Raw genomic sequence first — 21,690 nt, 5'->3', positions numbered from 1 at the left:
CGTGTGGCTGTTCGGGTGGGGTTTAAATAGCCTTGGAAGAAGTTCCAGGTATGTATCCTTCCTCCAATCAGGTATGTATCCTTCCCCGACCACGCCCGGATGGTAAATTAGTCCCACAGGTAAAGTAGTTCCTTTCAGGCCTCAAGGAGGCCGGGATCCTGCAGCATGGTCTGCATCAGGTAAGTGCACCCAAGCACTTCCATAATGAGCCTGGTGCCTATGGCGCCAGGCCTGATGTCTTTTATGAGCCTGGCGCCATAGGCGCCAGGACACTGTCCAAAGGTCCCCTATATGGGGTTGCTGGGTCCTTCCATGGGGACTGGATGTCCGCTTTCGGGGACGCAGGGCTTGAACCGGCTCCCCGGGAGCGGGCATCATGACACAGGCCCAGGCTGTATCTATGATGATCGTGACCCCCTTTTCCGCTAGGTTCTGTGCCACTTCACCCCAGAAACGTTCAATTACTGGGCATGACCAAAGCATGTGTGTCATGTCAGCCTTTTCATTGTCACATTTGGGACATGCTTGTCGTCCAGCATTTTCAAATCTGGATATCCTCAGAGGCGTCATGTATGCTCTGTGCGTTATATACAATTGTATTTGTTTTAGTCTCGCATTTCTTGACACCTTCTTGTGGTACCCCAGGGCACGTTCCCACATCCCATCCTCTATCGGGGCTCCTACTTCCGCTTCCCAATCTAATCTCAGTTGTGTCAAATCCTTCCCGACCTTAGACATCACCATCTCATACAATCTAGAAATCTCATGCCCCCCCGCCGATATATCATATATTGCCTCTATGATAGCATCTGGTTCTTCTTCCAATACTGTTTCAGGCCATGTTTTCCGAATTCTCTGCACCATTCTGTGATATGTAATGTACTGGCCCGTATGTAACCCCGTTTCCTCCCCAAGCACTTCAAAATCCGTAATGGTTCCCGCTTGCCAGATGTCCCCTAACGTTACCAGCCCCACCGATTCCCAGTGGGTCCTCATTATCACCCTCAGCTGCATATCTTCCCCTGCCAATGCAACCAGCGGTACCTGCAGGGAGCATGGGAATGGGTTTTCCATCATCCGGCATGCCCGACGCCACATCTTCCACCCAAGCATCATCATCTAAGGCGCTCTCTCATTTCTGACTTGGGCAGCCAGATCATCTCTCTTAAGTGAAATGGGGCGCAATCATGTCCAAACAACCTAAATTCAGGGGTCGCTTCATCTGAGAGCCATTTGGCCACATATTGCAGCTGGCTCGCCACATAATAAACCTCAAAATCAGGCAGTTTTATCCCCCCTTTTTCATAAAAGTTCTGCAGCTTCCATAATGAGCCTGGCGCCTATGGCGCCAGGACAGATGTCTTTTATGAGCCTGGCGCCATAGGCGCCAGGACACTGTCCAAAGGGCCCCTATATAGGGTTGCTGGGTCCTTCCTTGGGGACTGGATGTCCGCTTTCGGGGACGCAGGGCTTGAACCGGCTCCCCGGGTGCGGGCATCATGACACCACCCCCCCAAGGCCCCTCCCAAGGTTGTTCCCTCCGGGGGTTTTGGTTTGTCTGGGAAGAGTCGGTGGAATTTCCTGACTAATCGAGGTGCATGCACATGGTCGCTGGGTTCCCGTGACCTCTCCTGAGGTCCGTACCCCTTCCAATCAATTAGGTAGAACAGTTTTGACCTAAACATTTTTTAGTCTAAAATGTTCTTCACTTCGAATTCGGGCTCCCCATCTATTAGAATAGGTTCTGGAGGTTTGAGTAGTCGGGTTCCGGGTACCACTGGTTTCAGAAGTGACACATGAAAAACAGGGTGAATTCGCATACTAGTTGGTAAATCAAGTTTAACAGCCACTGGGTTAATTATTGCCGTAATAGAATAAGGTCCCAGATATTTTGGGTTAAAAGTTCGAGGCCCTTTGAGTGGTAAATGTCTGGTAGCTAACCACACTTGATCCCCAATCTGATACGGAGGTGCTTCACTCCGATGTAGATCAGCATTCTCCTTGTATTTTCTCTTGGCTTGTTGTAAGTTGTAAGTGCGTAGTTGCCTCTTTGAAGGCTTGGGTAATTGTAGATTGCAGATGTTCTACTGCAGGCATTCCGAGGTTCTGAGGTGAGTCAAGGTTTGAGGTTCGAGGGTGATGCCCAAACAAAGTATAAAAAGGACTGTGGACAGTTCCAGAGTGTACCGAATTATTATATGCGTATTCGGCTATCCAAAGAATGTCTTTCCAGTTGCTTTCAGATTGCTGTAACATACACCGTAAGTATTGCTCAAGGGTCTGATTTGTCCTCTCGGTCTGACCATTGGTCTGAGGGTGGTGACTTGCTCAATAATCATACGTCGATCTGCGCCATTTGACAACATTTGCGCCAGAAGTGGGAAATGAATTGGCTTCTCCAGTCAGAGATTAGTATAGATGGGAATCCATGTAGCCGAACAATATTTTCGAGGAATTCTTTGGCTAGGACAGAAGCTGAAGGTAAACCTTTCAAAGGAATAAAGTGGGCCATTTTGGAAAACAAATCCACAATTACCAGAATAGTATTGTACCCCGAACAAGGAGGCAGGTCCGTAATAAAATCCATTGATAGGGTGTGCCAGGATGCTGGCGGTATGTCTAGAGGTTGAAGGAGACCGGCTGGTCTTTTCTTTTGACTTTTATTTTGGGCGCAAACACAACAGGACATCACAAAAGAGTCCTTGGAAATAAGGTAAACCATTATCTATGGTAAAGTCTGATCCCTTTTGTATCCAATCCTGTAAGGTTGTAGGGTCCAGGAGTTGTTTCACTCTGGCTTGAATGTCTTCAAGCGTCTGTAACGAAGTCATGCCTAGAATCCTCTGTTCGGGAATTATTGGTACTGGTTCTGAGTTTGTATCAGATTCTCCCATTCCAATTCGGGATAAGGCGTCTGCTTTGCCATTCTTGCAGCCAGGTTGATAGGTAATCACGAAATCAAATTCAGCGAAAAACAAAGCCCATCGGAGCTGCCGTAATGACTGAGCCTTGGCGGTTTTCAAATACTGTAAATTCCGGTGATCAGTGATCACTGTGATGGTATGTCGAGCGCCAAGCAGATAATGCCGCCAGGCTTTAAAAGCGGACTTAATGGCTAACAGTTCTTTGTCCGTGATTGCATAATTAACCTCGGGTGCCGAGAATTTTCTGGACCAAAATGCTACGGGATGCAGTTGGTTGGTTTCGGGATCTCTTTGGGACAGAACAGCTCCCATGGCTAGGCTGGATGCGTCAGTCTCGACGACATAAGGGAGATCTGGACGAGGGTGTTTCAATATAGGTGCGGAGGTAAACTTAGCTTTTAAATCCTGAAAGGCCTGCTTGGCTTCTTCAGACCATTCAAAACGTTTATTTTTCCTCAAGAGTGCAGTAATGGGTTGTACCATGCGTGAAAATTCCGGGATAAACCTGCGATAGAAATTGGCAAAGCCGAGCATGCTTTGAACCCCTTTTACAGAGCTAGGTGATGGCCATTTGAGGATGGCATCCACTTTTCTTGAGTCCATTCAGACTCCTTTGGGTGTCAGGATGAAACCTAGAAACTCGACTTCTGTGGTATGGAAAACACATTTCTCCAATTTAGCAACTAGTTTGTGTTGGCGCAGTTTTTCAAGTACTGCCCTGACGTGTTTTCTGTGATCAGATTCTGAAGAGGAGTACACCAGAATGTCATCGATCTATACGACAACACAAACATCGATGAGTTCCCGAAGGACATCATTCATGAAGTATTGGAAGGCAGCCGGCGCGTTACACAATCCGAAAGGCATAACCTGGTACTTGAATAATCCGTATTTAGTACGGAAGGCAGTTTTCCATTTGTCGCCTTCTTTAACTCGTACCAGATGATAAGCCCCCCGGAGATCTAACTTGGTGTATATGCAAGCGTCCTTCACCTGGTCAAGGAGTTCAGGGATCAGAGGCAGAGGATAACGGTTTTTAACCATTATCTGGTTCAATGCGCGGTAATCGATACAAGTTCTAAGGTCGCCTTCTTTTTTGGGCACGAAGAACAAAGCCGAGGATGCCGGGGACTTTGACGGGCGAATAAAACCATTAGCTAGGTATTGATCCAAATATTGTCTCAAATGCAGATTCTCAGGTTCGGTAAGGGCATAAATCCTGCTACAAGGGGGTTGTGCACCGGGCACCAGATCGATTTGGCAATCGTACGATCTGTGAGGAGGTAACGTGTTGGCCTGTTGCTTTTGGAAGACGTCCTTGGTATTCCGGAGGTAGTTGCATGGAGGCAGAAGTTACAGATGCTAGATTAATCTTCAGGTTTTCTGGGTAGCAGGTTTGTGTACAATCCGGGAAGGTTATTCTCTTAGCTCGCCAATCAATTCGAGGATTATGTGTCTCTAACCGAGGGATTCCAAGAATAACCTGAAACTGTGGAGCCTTGATTACATCAAACACAACACCCTCCCGATGGCCGTCGGGACCAATAAGAGTCACCTCAGTAGTGGAATGTGTTACCGGTCCAGAGGCAATTTCAGTTCCATCGACTGTGGTGATGACATCTTTGCTGGTTTTAGGATGGAGAGGGAGGTTAATCCTAGAGACCAATTCACGATCCACATAGTTTCCAATAGCCCCACTATCGATGTATGCCTTTATTGCATGCAACCGCTTAGGCTGTTCTGGATCTACGAGAACCATTGGCACAATGAAATGCGAGGTCTGAGAGTTAGTTTTCAAGCTCGGCAAGCGGAACCCTACACTTGTCGGGCGGAGTCGTTTCCCGAAACAGAGTCTTCATGGTTTTTATCAGCGGCTCCTACCGCCTTTCGGGGCGATTTTGCCAGCCAATCTCGTAGAAAGTGTCCAGAATTCCCACAATAAAGACATAATTTTAACTGCCGCCTCCTTTCACGTTCCTTTTGAGTTAAGGGTCCTTTAACCCCTCCAATTTGCATAGGCTCAGAGACATCAACTCCCTTGGGATTAGCATGGGTCTTGACCAACACCCGGGTCTCAAACCTGGACCGATCTGCTTTTCTGTTTTGAAGTCTGTGATCCAATTGGACCACTAAGTCTATATACTCTGTGCATTCTTGGGGTGGATTTACAACTTGGGCCAAGACATCTTTAAGTTCTGTAACGCTCACCTGACTCCCACGGAGGCACTGGCCTGGTTCGCGCTGCTGTGACCTCTTCTAAGGTGATGCGCAGGGTTCGGAAGACGGACTGGACCGGGCCCCCAAATCTGGCTTGTCTGGCTCGCAGAAGTATTCTTCTGTAGGCGAAAATAGGGGATTAACTGTCTGCGGGGTAATGCAATCAGCCTCCCACTTTCCCCTCTCACCCTCCTCGAAACCCTTCTGTGATTCCTCGTAGCGTCTCACCTTAGGGTCTGGAAGGACGAGCTCTCCATCCTGCTTCTGATGCAGGGGCGCGTTGGTATCCAGTTACTTCACTGGATTTTCGGATTGGTGAGAACCAAACTTGCTTGGCTTCCAGGTAAGTGTTTTGATAAGAGGTTCCCCTTGTGTCCATGCATTAATGTACTAATGCTAGTGTCTTTTTCCCCATAGGGGCCGGGGTACGAAATGCCAGGGAACAGGCACCGACCCGAGATGAGAGGTGAAATCCTTGTAGAAATCAGGTAGCTGGGTCCTTCCTTGGGGACTGTATATCCGCTTTCGGGGACGCAGGGCTTGAACCAGCTCCCCGGGAGCGGGCATCATGACACAGGCCCAGGCTGTATCTATGATGATCGTGACCCCCTATTCCGCTAGGTTCTGTGCCACTTCACCCCAGAAACATTCAATTACTGGGCATGACCAAAACATGTGTGTCATGCCAGCCTTTTCATTGTCACATTTGGGACATGCTTGTCGTCCAGCATTTTCAAATCTGGATATCCTCAGAGACGTCATGTATGCTCTGTGCGTTATATACAATTGTATTTGTTTTAGTCTCGCATTTCTTGACACCTTCTTGTGGTACCCCAGGGCACGTTCCCACATCCCATCCTCTATCGGGGCTCCTACTTTCGCTTCCCAATCTAATCTCAGTTGTGTCAAATCCTTCCCGACCTTAGACATCACCATCTCATACAATCTAGAAATGTCATGCCCCCCCGCCGATATATCATATATTGCCTCTATGATAGCATCTGGTTCTTCTTCCAATACTGTTCCAGGCCATGTTTTCCGAATTCTTGCACCATTCTGTGAAATGTAATGTACTGGCCCGTATGTAACCCCGTTTCCTCCCCAAGCACTTCAAAATCCGTAATGGTCCCCGCTTGCCAGATGTCCCCTAACGTTACCAGCCCCACCGATTCCCAGTGGGCCCTCATTATCATCCTCAGCTGCATATCTTCCCCTGCAAATGCAACCAGCGGTACCTGCAGGGAGCATGGGAATGGGTTTTCCATCATCCGGCATGCCCGACGCCACATCTTCCACCCAAGCATCATCATCTAAGGCGCTCTCTCATTTCTGACTTGGGCAGCCAGATCATCTCTCTTAAGTGAAATGGGGCGCAATCATGTCCAAACAACCTAAATTCAGGGGTCGCTTCATCTGAGAGCCATTTGGCCACATATTGCAGCTGGCTCGCCACATAATAAACCTCAAAATCAGGCAGTTTTATCCCCCCTTTTTCATAAAAGTTCTGCAGCTTCCATAGCGCCACTCTGTTTCAGGTACCATACCACAGGAAATCCCTACACATACTGTTCAGTTTAGCAAACAACTTCTTGGGTATCATGTATGGAATATTACTAAAATAATGCAGGAGCCCAGGTAGGACCACCATCTTCAGCATTGCACCTCGTCCCATCGTTGCTAGGTGCAATGCCACCCAGAATTGCATACACTTCTTGATTTTCACAATTGCTGCCTCAGTGTTGTGCCTGTGTTCCTCTTCTACCATGTGGTACACGTCTATCCCAAGGTACCGGAAAGAACTAACTGCCCATGGTATTTGCAACACCGGTAACCATCCCACAGGGGTTCCCTTATAGCTGCCCAGTGGAAAAATACTAGATTTCTGACAATTCACCGCTATCCCCGACAGCCCCGCATACCTCTCCATCACCTCCAGGATGTACTGGAGATTTTCTTCTGGGTACCTCAAGTATAGCAACAAATCATCCGCATATAAGCAGATCAGGTCTCATTCCCCCCCCCCACCTCAATACCTATTGTGTCATATTGTTGTCTGAGGTACATTGCTAGGGGTTCCAGGGCTAATATGTAAAGCATCGGGGACCAAGGGCACCCCTGTCTGGTGCCTCTACTAAGTTGCCACCTCTTGGATATCACTGATCCCGTTCTAACTCTGGCCAGCAGCTCACTGTATAGCATCTTTGCCCATTTTATATAACCGGGCCGCATTCCGTACGCCTCCAGGGCAGCCAGCAACCATGGCCACTTGAACCGAGTCGAAAGCTTTTACCGCGTCTAAGGACACAATCGCCATTTCGCCTTCAGTCTTACTACCCCATTCGACAACCCGTTGGAGTCGCCTGTGATTATGAGTTATATTCCTATTCGGGGCATAGCCCGTCTGGTCAGGGTGTATTCATTTGCTTATTACTCTTCGCAGTCTGTTTGCCAGGACAGCCGTCAATATCTTGCTGTCTTGGTTCAACATCGACAAAGGTCTGTAAGAGCCACAGCTATGCCCAGGTTTGTTAGGTTTGGGAAGCGGTATTATGATCGCCTCTCTGAGTGATTCCGGCAACCGTCCCACCTCAAACGCTTCATTAAGCATATCTAACATTGGGGGGAGCACTTCCTCTCTATATATTTTATAGAATTCACTTGGGAACCCGTCCGCCCCTGGGGTCTTACTGGTAGGCAGCTGCCTCACCACTTCTTCTAACTCCTCCAGAGTGATTGGTGCATCTAGCTCCTCTCTTTCCTCCCCACTTATCATAGGCAGTCCTATGTCTTTTAGTGTTTCTGTTACCTCCACATGGCTGCTTCCCTCCTCATCTCCATATAGCACCTTGTAATAATCTGCAAACTCCTTGTTAACTCCTTCTTGGGTGTCCGCTACACTACCATCTTCTCTCATTATCATCCTGATCGTGAGTCTGGGAGTTTCGCTCTTGTATAGCCATGCTAAGAGCTGTCCTGTTTTATCCCCTCCCGTCCGCATGCTGTCTCTCTATATACTTTTTGTAATTGAAGTTGCAGAGCCTTTCCCAGTGTTCCGCACATTTCTGCTGCAGCTTAAGTACCAGCTCCATGTTTTAGCTTCCACCCTTTAATGCTCTTTCTAGTTCCCCTTCCGTTCTTTGTAGGTCAGCCAGAACCCCGCCCTGCAGGCCTTTTGATTTTGCTATGGCAACCCCTCGCATCACTACCTTGAAGGCTTCCCATAATGTACTTGCCGAGTCAACGCTAACCATATTCGCCTCGAAGTAGTTAGTAATCTCCTCCCTTATGTCCTCTCTAAAGACTGGGTCCTTTAGCGCCGCTGCTCGGAGGCGCCATGTCGGAATCCGTGCTCTCGGGGGGGCAGTATTGCCACCCGAGAACCAGTGGCGAGTGATCCGAGAGGACCCTTGCCTTATATTCTACCTGAGTAATCTCTGTAATTACATCCGACGTAGCAAAGACATAGTCGAGCCTTGTATGTAGCTGCTGTGGGGCGGAGTAGTGCGAATATTGTCTTTCTTGGGGGTATTTCGTTCTCCACACATCCGGCAGACAAAAATCGTCTAGCAGTGTCTATCAATCTTGCCATCTGATCTATCTACCTTGGGGTTCAGTACACAGTTAAAATCACCGCCCCAGATCACCGCACTACCCACACACATACTAAGGTTGGTGCACAGAGTCCTGAAATATGCTGCAGTGTTCTGATTGGGGGCGTATGCATTTACAATGCTTACCTCCTTATTCTCCACCAACCCCCTCAGTATGACCATCCTCTCATCCGTCTCCGCCACTTCCTGTAACAGCTGAAACGAGACGTGCGGCGCCACCCAAATAAGTACTCCTCTAGCATAAGCAGAGTATGTCGAGCCCACCACCACCCCTTTCCATTTCTTTACAATCAATTCCATCTTTTCTCGTGTCAGATGCGTCTCCTGCAGTAGTGCAATATCTATCTTTTGCCTTTGCAGATACAACATGACCTTATTCCTTTTCAAATAACTGTTAAGTCACCTGACATTCCACATGATTATTTTAAGATCCCCCATGGCTTGTTAAAGTTCCTCCTCCTTACCTCCCCCAGATCCCTCCCGCCCACGCAATACAGATTCAACCATCCAACTCTTCTATGTAGGCTCATGTTCAAACTTAAACTCCCCACAACTATATGCACACCAAACTCTCCCCCTCCCCTTCCACCCCCCTCCCAGCCCTTCCCCAACAACACCCTCCCCAACTATTGTCCATCTCCATCCCTGGATCTCAGGCACCCCCACATCTAGCCCTGTCCAGCACAAGCCTATGCTCAGGGCTCAGTAGGGTGAAGTCGCCCTAGTGGCCACTCAACGTTAGTTCTCAGGGGTGGTTTGCTTCCGTCCCTTTGCTCCTATTTCCCATTTTATTACGCTTCATGTTAGTACTATGCAACTCCTACATGCATTTTATCCACTATATGCCAGTCCATACGGGGCACAAGGCCCGAAGGCTACACAATGTCCATCCGGTCTCACTTTTCCCCCCATGACAGGGCCACCCTTCCACTTACCCCCTCAATGTCCATGACACGGGCTCCTCAGTTGTCATGCTCCTGTCGATCTCCGTCCGCCCCCTGTTCCGGGCAGCCCTGCAGGTCCAGCCATGACACCACCTCCTCTGGAGTGTCAAAGAAAAGCGCTCTGCTCTTATGCAGCACTTTCAGCTTCGCCGGGTACAGAAGCATGTACTTGATGCCAGCCGTACGCAGCCTTCTTTTGACGGCCACGTAGCTATACCTCTGCCTCTGCACCAGCATCGTGTAATCTGGGTATGCCGTGATGTTAGTGGATGCTCTCTCTATTGTTCCGCCCTTACGAAAATATTCCAGGATCTTTTCTCTGTCTCTATAAGTCAAGATCCTCTCAATTATCGGTCTCGGCGGGGCCCCAGGTCGTGGTTTCCTTATCAGGGCATGATGCGCTCGTTCCACAGTGAACCCCTGTGAGAGCTTGTCTGGTCCTATCTCCTGAAGGATCATGTTCTCCACATAGTTTGTGGGGTCCTGGCCCCACACCCCCCGGCAGGCCGACCACCCGTATGTTATTTCTTCTCGCCCTTCATTCTGCCTCTTCTACCCGAATTTCGAGATTGGCAACCTGCTGTTTTAACACGTGGACCTCTTTTGCGTTATTCGAGCTGACATCTGTATTGATCTTCACTGCACTTTCCAGACCACTCGTTCTCTCTGCCAGCGCCCTAAGATCTTGTCGTAGCAGAGTGAGTTAAGTTCCCAACGCATCAATTTTGTTCTCTAGGGCTGTCCGCAGGTCCGCCATTGCTGATCCCCATTTGGTGCTCAATTCCGTCATGGCCGCTAGGATCTGATGCTTATCTCCTTCTGGGGCTTCTTCTGCGGGAGTCGAGACCATGCTTTGCACCGCTGTTGTAGGGGTCCTTTGTGCTTTTGCAAAGCCCTCCATTGTAGGTTGTTTGGTCTTAGCTCTTAGCCCTTTCACTGACATTGTGCTACCTTTCTTGCGTGTCTGGTTCTGACTATGCAGTGCTGTTGTTACACTCCCAGGTCCTTCAGTCGTTGGGGTTGCTATCTCTGCAACCTGCTGGTGCTATGGCGCGCGAGATTGCTTTTCAGGTGGGTTGTATCCTCCCACGTTTATTCTCCACATACAAGTTTAGTGGCACACGTTTTCACTGTCACCTCCCTTTGTAATTGAACTGCCTGGGCCCATGCAATGTAATCAGAGTTTGGGTGCACTATTTGAAGTTATGTTACTCACGCTCCCTCATGGTTCATCTTCTGTAGCCACACCGTGCATCATCAAAGGGCACAATAGCACTCCACTTCACAGGTCGTTTTCAGCCTGCTAAGTCATTTTCCTGTAATTGTTTCGCTATGTCCATGTCGGACTGTCCTTGATCACTGTCCCATGTCACACGCACTGCTCTTCCTCCGACTTGCCGCATGTCAATAAGCGCTCGCGTGCCAGCTTCTAGTCCTTTCATGCAGGGGCAGCCCCTCCGTGTACAAGTCGGCTAGGTAGAGCCGGATGACACGATGTTCGCGGCAAGTGACGCCGGCCCCAAGCGCTTCCGACCTGCTCCGTGGGTCACAGTGGACATTCGCCGCTGCAGCGGCTCTTCGCACCGCAGGACCCGACAATTACTCTTGTTTCCAGCACCGCACGAAGCCCACACAATCTTCCTGTTTCACTCCTGTGTGTTCCGTGACAACGGGCATGACTTTATCCGGTCGTTGGGGGCACTTCTTACCCCACAAGGGTTCTAGCAGCCTCAAACGCTTGGTGCGCCCTCGCAGAGAACCAAAGCCCTCAGCTGTGTCTGCAAAGGCCTCTCGTTCCCTGTGGTCGCCCGAACCATGCAGCTATTTATTCTGTATCCCGCTCATCAATCCGCAACTGTAGCTATCTGCCGAAGACAGCCACTTCATTACGGGGATGCGCCCCTCGGGATCTCTTTGTTCACGGCGCCGCCATTTTAACTTCCTTCGTGCGGCTGACTCCAGGATACAATGTATCACTGCGTCTATTTCAGAGCTCTGAGCGCGCAGTCAGCCTGCACACATTCTTCTCAGTATCTTCGCACGCCTTCTCATATGTTTTGTAGTTGCAATTGATGAAAGAAATATGCGTTTCTTCGTCGGATTAGATCGCCGGATCACGGAGCTCACGGAGATCACAGCCTATTCCATGGCTGCCTAGCTGCGCCCCCACCCCCCAGAAATTATGCTTTGTACTTTTTTCTACACGCCGCTTGAACAATGAAGGGATTTTTTATGTGTTAAAAACATTTTAATGGAATAATATAATGACACATATTTAGAACTGATGCATGGTGGATTTTGTCAATTACTTTACCTTTTTCGTGCCTCCCAAACCAGCCTGCACTGGTCTAGGCATACCTACAGAAACTTGAACCTTGATACAATAACAGCGTAAACCTATACGTAATGGTGCAGATTACATCAGGGCAGCTTTCTGTCCAATTGTGTTATATGTTTTGACCATCCAAAGTGATACAGTTAACTGCAGCAATCTGATCCCTGTTCGCTCTCTAAAGGGCACCACATTTGTCCATATTGTTGTCTGAAGAGGGGAACTATATGATAGCAGTTACCCTGAAAATATTTGTCATTGACATTGTACAATCGGTATGGCAATGGTATAATTAAGACTGTGGTTATTTTCATGGGGGAGAATGGGATCGACAGCCCGTGCAAGCTTGCTTTTTGGGCCACTTGGGAATTTGAAACCATTCTTGGACTCACACTGTTCCACCAGATACTACTGCCTGTCTCTTGTAGGCCCTGTAGACTCTGTTTCAGTGCTTCAGAGTCAAAACAATAGCGTTTAAGTGCAGACAAGACATTGCACATCATTCAGTCAGCGAACCTATGTGGTTGTGAAGTTGATGTAAGCTGTACATATCTATGCAAGTCTCTCCTTTGCTTTCAGGGAGTTATGTTTCTGGGTTTTTTCAATCTACCTTTAAAACATAGGTTAAAAAAGCAGGAAATCCTAGGTAGTGGGGATTGACGTGAAGCATTTAAAGACTTGTTCAAGCGCCAATGGGCGCTATTCGTGTAATGGGCGGTACAGGAGGCATAGGCCTCTGTAAAATAGCATCCCATCAGTGTAATCCTGGATACTGCCGTCCTTTTAAACATGTATGTGAGAAGGACGGAAGTCATTTCATAGTTATGGATAAAATGCCATGGGAGAGATGGGATGCAAAGGAAACATTTAACTTATAAAGTTTGCACCAGGTGGACAATGATGAACATAGGGAGTATACATATGCGACTGGTTTATGTAGCAGTGGTAATCCCTGCATGTAATTCTGAAGTACTGGTTAGTAGGGGAGTGGCGGCACCAGTGTGCAGTACTGCAGCGATGATTGCTTATTATGTTTCCACACAACATATATGTCATGCTCTATTTCAAGGAAACCATTGCCACAGTAAAATCAGACAAATCATCAAATACAGTCACAGTGGGCCACATAAATGCATACCTTATCATTGCAAAGCTCCGTGTATGATCCATCAAAACCCCTTTTCTTTGCCCAACCAGGCATAACTTCTGCATCAGGGACAACAATGCCAACCAAAAAGGCCTGCAAAGATAAAGGTAGGAAAACACATAAATATGCATTAAAAGAATTATAGAACATTTATATCTACACCTTGTTGGTATGGTATCCTTTAGATAGGTCTTTTTTGTTTGTAATCTTTTTATTATTATTGTTCCAATTGTACACTTTCAGTAGAACGATTTCCACATTCAACATTTACATTCAATATTCAACATTTATATTTGAATTAATTGTAAAGTACAAAGTACTATTGGTTCATTTGGCTGCTTACAGTAGAAATTCAGGAATCACTAATTCAGTAGTCATGGTTGGTGCCGGTGTTGTAACGGGTCCGCCATGGTTCAATGGGGAATTACCACCCCATTCCAAGGTTGGCGGGGCGGTAATTCCCCATTGAACCATGGCCCTTTCCCATTCCCATTTTCGCCCCATAGGGCTCTATGCGAATGGGGAAGGCGCTAAGTACGGTACCGCAAATTGCGGTACCGTACTTAGCACCAAGGTCCCTTTGCGGGTCCCTACTTTAACGGCTGGTCTAGACCAGCGGTTCAGGTCGGGTCCCGCAAAGGGACCTCATAATAAGGCGCTAAGTGTTTAACGGCGCTGCAGCCTTTTACGGCGCCGTTAAATACTTAGCACCAGGGTAAGTCTTTATGTTTCTTTACATACACAAAAGCCCCCCAAATTGGACAAAACTCTTATAGGTTCCCTTTAATCAAGAGACCATTTCTCATTACTCAGAACCTGACATATCGTACTATACCAGTTGTCTAAATCCGGTACTCACCTGGATTCCCACCATTTGCCAATCACATGTCTTGCCGACAGGAGACCTTTTGATATGACCTCACTAGACTTTTTTGACACCGGATAAACCTTTTTTTACTGGAATACTTAACAACACACTACTGGCATTTTAGGTCTTTTAGGTCTTTTGTAGCCCAATAATTTACTAATCTCTTCTGTAATTTGTTCCCAGAATTGGTTCAACTTCAGACAATGCCACCAAGAAGATTTACCGTGATTTGTACGAAGATGAAATGCTCGAGGGAGAAAAGACCAAAAGTTATTTTTACTGAAAATAACTTTTGGTTTTCTCTCCCCTTTTGGTTTTCCTTCCCCTCCACCCCGTTACTTACCTGTGGGTGGCACAACTCCTTGTGTGCCGCTGTCTCCAGCATCCCTCTGCGATGGCAGTTCCCTTCACTTGCGTGTATGGGAACCGGCGCAGCGAGGCCCGCTTTTACATTTATTTTTGGAAAAACTTTATTTAGAAGGGAGCGGGGGACATCCCTGTGTCCCCTGCTCACATTACAGTGAAGAAGTGTGCAGGGGACACCCCCACGGCCTCCGCTGCCCTTCTTCACTGTAATGGTTTGTATGGCATATTTGTTCTAATTTTTAGGCTATACGAGATTTTCATATAGCATAAATTCGGTCAAATATGCCATAGGTTTTTTCTCTTTGGTCTTTTTGGGTGTTTCCGTGTAAGAACATACCGGTTCCCTCACATCCCCTCTAACACAATCCATTCTGTCCTGTCACATGACATTTTAAGGTTTCTGGAACCTGATACCATTGGTATATCATTTGAAAATATTGTTCTTTATGTAGACTACAGATGAAAGCTGCAAACTCCCTTTTCCATATTTCCACCACAACTCCCAACCCCAGACTTTCCCTATATCTTCATGCCACGCTTTTATATAACCATATTCTTCTTCCTTTAGTACTAAACCAAGTTCACTGTAAATTTTGGAGATCAGACCGTCGTACATGTTTTGCAACGTGCCTCTCAAATGCAGTGAGCGGCCTATTAACTTTACCTTTAATGTCCCAGTGAAGAAGACAGTGTCTACTTTGAAGATATCTAAACCTTTCTTTTCCTGTAAACTTACATTGATTGAATGCTTTTACCTCATCGCTTTGGAACATTTGTGAGACATATACACATAGGGCCTCATTACATGGACGGCGGTAAGGGTTAACAGTCACCGTTAATGGTACCGGTGACCGTTAACCCTTACCGCCTTACTACGAGGTCCCTTTGCGGGTTGGGGAATTTAACTCCTGCTTTTTGCAGGCGTTAAAAACCAACCCGCAAAGGGACCAGGGAGCTAATTACGGTACCGCAATTTGCGGTGCCGTAATTAGCACCTTCCCCATTCCCATTATGCCCTAGGGGGCAAAAATGGGAATGGGGAAGGGAAATGGGGGAGGGGGAATTACTGCCCGACCAACCTTGGAATAGGGCAGTAATTCCCCTTTCCACCATGGCGGTGCCGGTATTTTACTAATAGCACCTTGGTCCACTGCCGTCTGTGTAATGAGGCCCATAGTCTATTAAGCCACCCACTGAAGTCTTCATCTCTGCTTACTGGTGTAAATTTAGGGTTGTTCTGGATAGGAAGCAGTGGTCCCAGAAAAGGAGAGTGCTTCCCTTTATAGCTCAATGTTTCCCAAATTGACAACGTAACCCTCGTGGGTGGCAATTCGTGAGCAGCCAGAGGTCTAACCCTCCTGTGCAGCCATAAAACGTGGCACAAACATCTCCCCATCATCTCCTCCTCAATTAATTTCCATTGTTGAGTTGAGTGCCTACTTAGCCATTTCACTAAGGTTCAAAGGTGGGCTGTATCATCATAGCATTCTACATTGGGACAGGACAGGCCCACCTGATTGCAGAGGAGGAACAACATTCTACATTGAACCCATGCTCTCTTGTCACATCATTTCCCTTTGCATCCTGTTAAGGTGTTATTCAGGGGCTGGTACAGCCTCAAACAAATACCAGAGTCTAGGACATAAGGTAATCTTTATAGAAGAAACTCTCTCCAGCCAAGAGATTCCTAACAGTCTCACTGACCTGAGATTTTCCCTTAGTGAGCAAAAGAGGTGAGGACAACTGTCAGAGTACAAGTCAGCTACTATTTTAGTAAGATGGACTTTCAGATATTTTTGATTAGTTAATGTTTTCATCAGAAGGGTAACTGAAGATGTTTCCTAAAACACTACTAGGGGCATAGGTGGGCTAATTATATCAGACTTGTCCAGATTAACCTTGAAACCAAAAGCATCTTGGAAATCTCTTAATATACCTAATTGATTGTTCTGGCTGGGTAACCGATAGAAGGACATTTCTGCAAATAGAGATATTTGGAAGGATCTCCCACCATATTCAATTCTGAAGATGTCTCCATTGGCGCTAAACGCCTGCGCAAGTGGTTCAACCGCCAAGGCAAAAGAAGGGGTGACAGTGGGCATCCTGCCTTGTGCCTTTACTTTTTACTTTACTTTATTACATTTGTACTGCGCAGCCATAGACCCATGGGTGTGAGGGCGCGAACAAGACTGACATAACATAAAACAGAAACAAAGCTGTCCCAAGAAGCCGGAGAGACAGAAAGAGGATGAGAAGCAGGGAGAGGTGACTAGTTAAAGGAGGGTTTTGAGCTCTTTTTTAAAAATGCTCAAAGATGGTGAGCTTCTTAGAAGAGTTCGCAGAGCATTCCAGAGCCTAGGGGCCACACAGAAAAAGGCACCCAATTGTGCTTTCTCAGATTTAGATTTAGGCTGGAAGAGGAGATTTTGATTATAAGAGCGCAGATTTCTGTGACAGGGTTTTTCCACATGGTACCTTTGTAGATATGGGGGCATCGTTCCCATACGGCATTTAAAGGTGATGGCAAGGAGTCTGAAGGAGATACGAGCCTCCACAGGGAGCCAGCGCAAGGGAACGAAAGGAGAGACCTGCTACGACTCTTACCGCTCCATTCTGGATTACCTGAAGTCTGCTAATAGTGGCTTTGCTAGCCCCCGCCAGTAGACTGCAACAGTAGTCTAATTTAGCGCCTACAATGGCACGTGCAATCGCCTCTGCATTCTGTTGGGAGATGAAAGGTCACAAATGAGCCAGCAATTTGATGTAGTAGGACGCAGATGCGACCGTGCTACCCACACAGGCCTTCATGTTTAACGGCTAGTCCAATACCGCTCCCAAGATTTTTACTTTTTGGAGGATGGGGATTTGAACGTCCCCCAGCTGAAAGTGTTTATAAAACGGGTCAATTTTAGCTAAGGTGCCCTCAGAACCCACTACCATGAAATCAGTCTTTCCCCGGTTGCGGGCCAGATTGTTTTGCATCATCCAATGCTCAATGATGGAGAATATTTGGTTGAGTTCGATTTCATCTAGATCATGCTGACCAGTGAGCGGGATGACACATTGTGTGTCATCTGCATAGTTAGAAAAGAGTACCCCCTCTTGTGTAAAATAAGCAAAGAAGGGAGCCATAAAGATGTTATAGATACAGGGCGATAAGATGGCTACCTGCGGAACTCCAAAGAGCACCGGAATGGCAGGCGCCTTCGCCTCGTTTGCACGCACCCTACTAATTCTGTTGGATAAAAAGGAAAGCAGCCATTTGGTGGCAGCATGGGAGCAATTAGCTACAGACATAAGCCTGTCAGCCAGAATGGTATGGTCGACCAGATCGAATGCTGCGGATTGGTCTAAGGAGATGAGTAACGAGAACTGCTGATTGTCCAATCTCTTTAGGAGTAGCGACTTAAGGTCCACTAAGGAGGTCTGAGTGCCAAAACCTTGTCTGAAGCCCGATTGAAGAGGTTTAAGGATGGGGTGCAGATTGAGATGTTGGGCTATTTGGGAGTATGCAACCCAATCCAATATTTTTAGCAGAAAGGGGGTGTTTGTTATTGGCCTGTAATTGGTGGAGACACTCTGATCCGGATTGGGCTTTTTTAAGAGTGGTGTTACCAAGGCTTGCTTCATCTCGTCCAGAACAGTACCGTCGGCAAAAGATGAGTTGACAGATTTGCAGATGGCCTGCACCAGTGAGGGAGGGGAGGCTTTGATGAGAGTGGATACGCAAGGATCTCCTGTGCAATTGGTAGCCTTAAGTTTAGTGATGATAGAGGCTAATTCCTCCTCAGAAATAGGAGTGAAGGGGATATCTTTGTTTCTGGAGAATGTATTGCCATCTCTAAGGATACCGATGGTGTCAGTAGCACTCTTTTTGATAGCTATTCCTTCACGGATCCCTTCTATTTTCTTTGTCATGGCGTTCTGGGTCTGAAGACACCATTTATCGTCTTTAATAATCGTAGACGCTTTAGGTTCTGGAGTTAACTCCTGCTCTTTTAGGATTTTGAACAATTCCCTTGAGTCGGAGGATGTCTGAGAGATTCTAGCATTATGGTGCGACGTCTTTGCTTCTATAATGGCTATTTTGTATTTTTTAGATGCTTTTTTATAGTTTTGTAGTGCTAGCTGGGATTGATTCGTTTTCCAGACGTGAAATAATTTGGGGGAGTCTGCTTTGAGGGTTTGAAGTTCAGTAGAGAACCAGGAATTAGTTCATTTGGGCTCTGCAGATTTTTTCTTTCTTTTGAGAGGGGCTACGGTGTTAACCAACAAGTCCAGAGTGGATTTGATTTTCTTGTCTATGATGCCAGTGTCATCCGTCACCAGAATCGGCGGAGCCTGTGGTATCAAAGCTTCAATTCTTTCCTGAGTCAGGTGTTCAATAATTCGGTGTGAAATAGTTTGGGTAAAGTGCGACTTGACTTTGGTGACATAGGGCACAGTAATAGAAAAATTAACAAAGGCGTGATCATACCAGGAGCAAGGGGCTACCAGCACATCGTCATAAAGTGCATTGATAACAGATATCCAATCTAGGGTTTGACCCAGAACGTGAGTTGGGACTTGAACCATTTGATTAAAGCCCAGGTCAGTAAAAGATTGTGCTAGTTCAGTCGCAATAGGGTCATCAGCATGACCCAGCCAATAGTTGAAGTCATCCAACACTATGAAGCGAGCATTGGGCTTCAGTAGCGGAAGGAGATAGCTAGATAGTGCTAAGGTGAAATTACCTGAGAAGGAGGGCTGGCAATAAATCAGTATGAAGTTAAGGGTTGTTTTGGTGTTCATACCGATTTATATATGTCGGAATTCAACTCCATCCATGAAATGTACTTAATCTCCCAGGCTGACAGAGAGTTTTTTAGAATGAAGGCTACACATCCTCACCTCCCTACATCTCTATCCTGTCTGAGCATACTGTACCCGACTGGGATAGCTAGGTGCAGTGATGGACCGGCCGCAGCAGAGCCCCACGTTTCCATGATGGCGCAAACATCAGGTTTTTGACTATCAATGTATGCAGATACCTCATATGCGTGCTTAACCAATGATCTGGTGTTGAGTAGCATACAGGTCAAAGAGTCTACAGGGAGGAGGGTGTGGCATGCAACATTTTTTTCCTTCACGGGTGTACCTAACTGGAGGGAAGAGATTCCAGACTCAGTATTATGTTTCGTGGGAGGCATATTAAGAAGGCTCTGTGAAGGAGGGCATTCAAGGGGGAGAGGAGAGGGAGCTTGCGTGCATGGCGGGGAGGCAATAGCAATGGCATTATATAACAGAGGAAGCAAACTTAGGGCCTCATTACACGGAAGGCGGTAATCCAGGGTGCTATTAGCACCCTGGACCATGCCGGTAAATTACCGGCACCGCCTTGGCGGAAAGGGGATTTACCGCCCCATTCCAAGGTTGGAGGGGCGGTAAATCCCCCTTCCGCCATTGCCCTTCCCCATTCCCATTTCTGCCCCATAGGGCTCTATGGGAATGGGGAAGGCGCTAATTACGGCCCCGCAATTTTGCGGTGCCGTAATTAGCTCCGAGGTCCCTTAGCGGGTTGGTTTTTAACGCCTGCAAGAAGCAGGCGTTAATTCCTCCAACCCGCAAAGGGACCTCGTAGTACGGCGGTAAGGGTTAACGGTCACCGTTGCCATTAACGGTGACCGTTAACCCTTACCGCCGTCCGTGTAATGAGGCCCTTACTATAGTGGGAGCAGGTGACACAGGTTTGAATTTAGGGAAAATGTTTCTTGCCGCCTCTATTGCGGCCAAAACTTCCTGGAGTCCCATATTGTGCTGAAGACGGCACCGAACCCGACACACTGACACGTCCAGCCACGGACCGGCACAGACCGGCCTGGCGCATTCGCGCTGGCGCATTCGCGCCGGGTTTAAGAAGAAATAGCTGAGGGGACTACTAGGCTGATGGGAAATGTAGTTTCCCAAAGTCAGTGCGTGCAGGAAGGGTCTTTCCTGTTTCAAATCATACTGTGCTTACAATACTGGTGAAAGTAAAGCATAAATGTAATGTAAATTTTGCAGATGCATGGATTCAATACTCAAGATTAAAAATATTTATCAAGTTAAAATAGGTGACAGCAAATAACTATAAAAACAGTGTTGTGATCGGCGAATCTGAAATAAAACAAACCTACCTCTGGAAAGAATAAAGCCCCAACAAAATTCCATTGACCCAACCTGTGTCATTGGAGTGCTCTAAATGGCCATGAATCCTCCAAAAAATCTCCAACCTATACTGGCCCACTCCAAAACCTTAGCCAGAAAAGACCACCTGACTACTAGTATCTAGTGCAATTAGCATTGCAGGGATTTTGCATCTATGTACAATATCAATAAAGTTAACTATACAATTGTTATCCATGACCTGTTTCTCCAGTATGAATCCACTTTGTCCTTCCCTTACCACAACTGTTAGGAGACTCTCTAGTCTTCCTGCCAGTATTCGGGCGTATATTTTTCAATCAATTTTTCGGAGCGCAATTGGTCTGCACAAACCACCATATAAAGGATCTCTTCCCAGCTTGGGAGGTACACTAATCAAAGCTTGGCCCATCAATAGGGACACCAGTCCTCCACAACGTGATTATATAGAGACACCAACGGAGATAGCAGTTGCATTAGGAATGTTTTATAAAACATAGGAGTAAATTGACTCAGGCTTGGAGCCTTATTTAAGCATGTTTATCGCAGTGATCACTTTCTACTTAGAGATCGCCTGTCTAGGCAGTTTAACCTTATTCAGAAAAGAGTCCACCAATTCTTTTGTACCACTCTCATTTGTATACAGAGCTGTATAGAAGTCTCTAAACATTTTAACTTTAGCTTTGTCATTATTTACCACTTCTGTATCCTTCGTTTTCAAAGGAGCGATACTGTGATTCCTAATCTTGGCCTTCAGCTGGTGAGCGACTCGTTTGTTTGATTTATTACCTAGGTCATAAAATGAGTGTTGCGTCGTTTGGATGACAAATTCTGTTTTATTAGGTTGCAAAGCATTTAATTGGGTCCCAGCCACCTGTAATTGTCTTAAAAACTGATACAGAGGTGATTGATGGATGGCCAGACCAGGCCTGTCTCACTCTGTGGGAACCTAACCAGATAGAAAAACATAACCAGATCACTGTATGTCGCCGTAGGTCTAATATCCAAAGGACAAAAATGGGGCCCACCCTTGGCCCCAAATGTCCTGCATTGCGTAGACCCAGATGACCACTGTAAAAGAACTATATAGTGCCTCCTTCAGAATCTCTCTCAATTCAA

General features: G+C 46.9%; 1 protein-coding gene across 6 annotated transcripts in view; it reads right to left on the bottom strand.

Moving 5' to 3' along the window:
* ACSL6 (acyl-CoA synthetase long chain family member 6) overlaps positions 1–21,690 on the bottom strand; it is a 774,575-nt gene that overhangs the window by 107,462 nt on the left and 645,423 nt on the right. For all 6 annotated transcript variants that reach the window (XM_069652522.1, XM_069652521.1, XM_069652520.1 and 3 more), the window contains one exon: positions 13,167–13,268. In XM_069652522.1, the coding sequence (XP_069508623.1) occupies positions 13,167–13,268 (102 nt within the window). The remainder of the gene's footprint in view (positions 1–13,166; positions 13,269–21,690) is intronic.

The sequence above is a fragment of the Ambystoma mexicanum genome, chromosome 3p (genome assembly GCF_040938575.1).
Source record: "Ambystoma mexicanum isolate Mex_15411 chromosome 3p, UKY_AmexF1_1, whole genome shotgun sequence".
NCBI classification, from domain to species: domain Eukaryota; kingdom Metazoa; phylum Chordata; class Amphibia; order Caudata; family Ambystomatidae; genus Ambystoma; species Ambystoma mexicanum.
The sequence above is the reverse complement of the archived record's forward strand: the minus strand, read 5'-3'. Positions and strand labels throughout refer to the sequence as shown.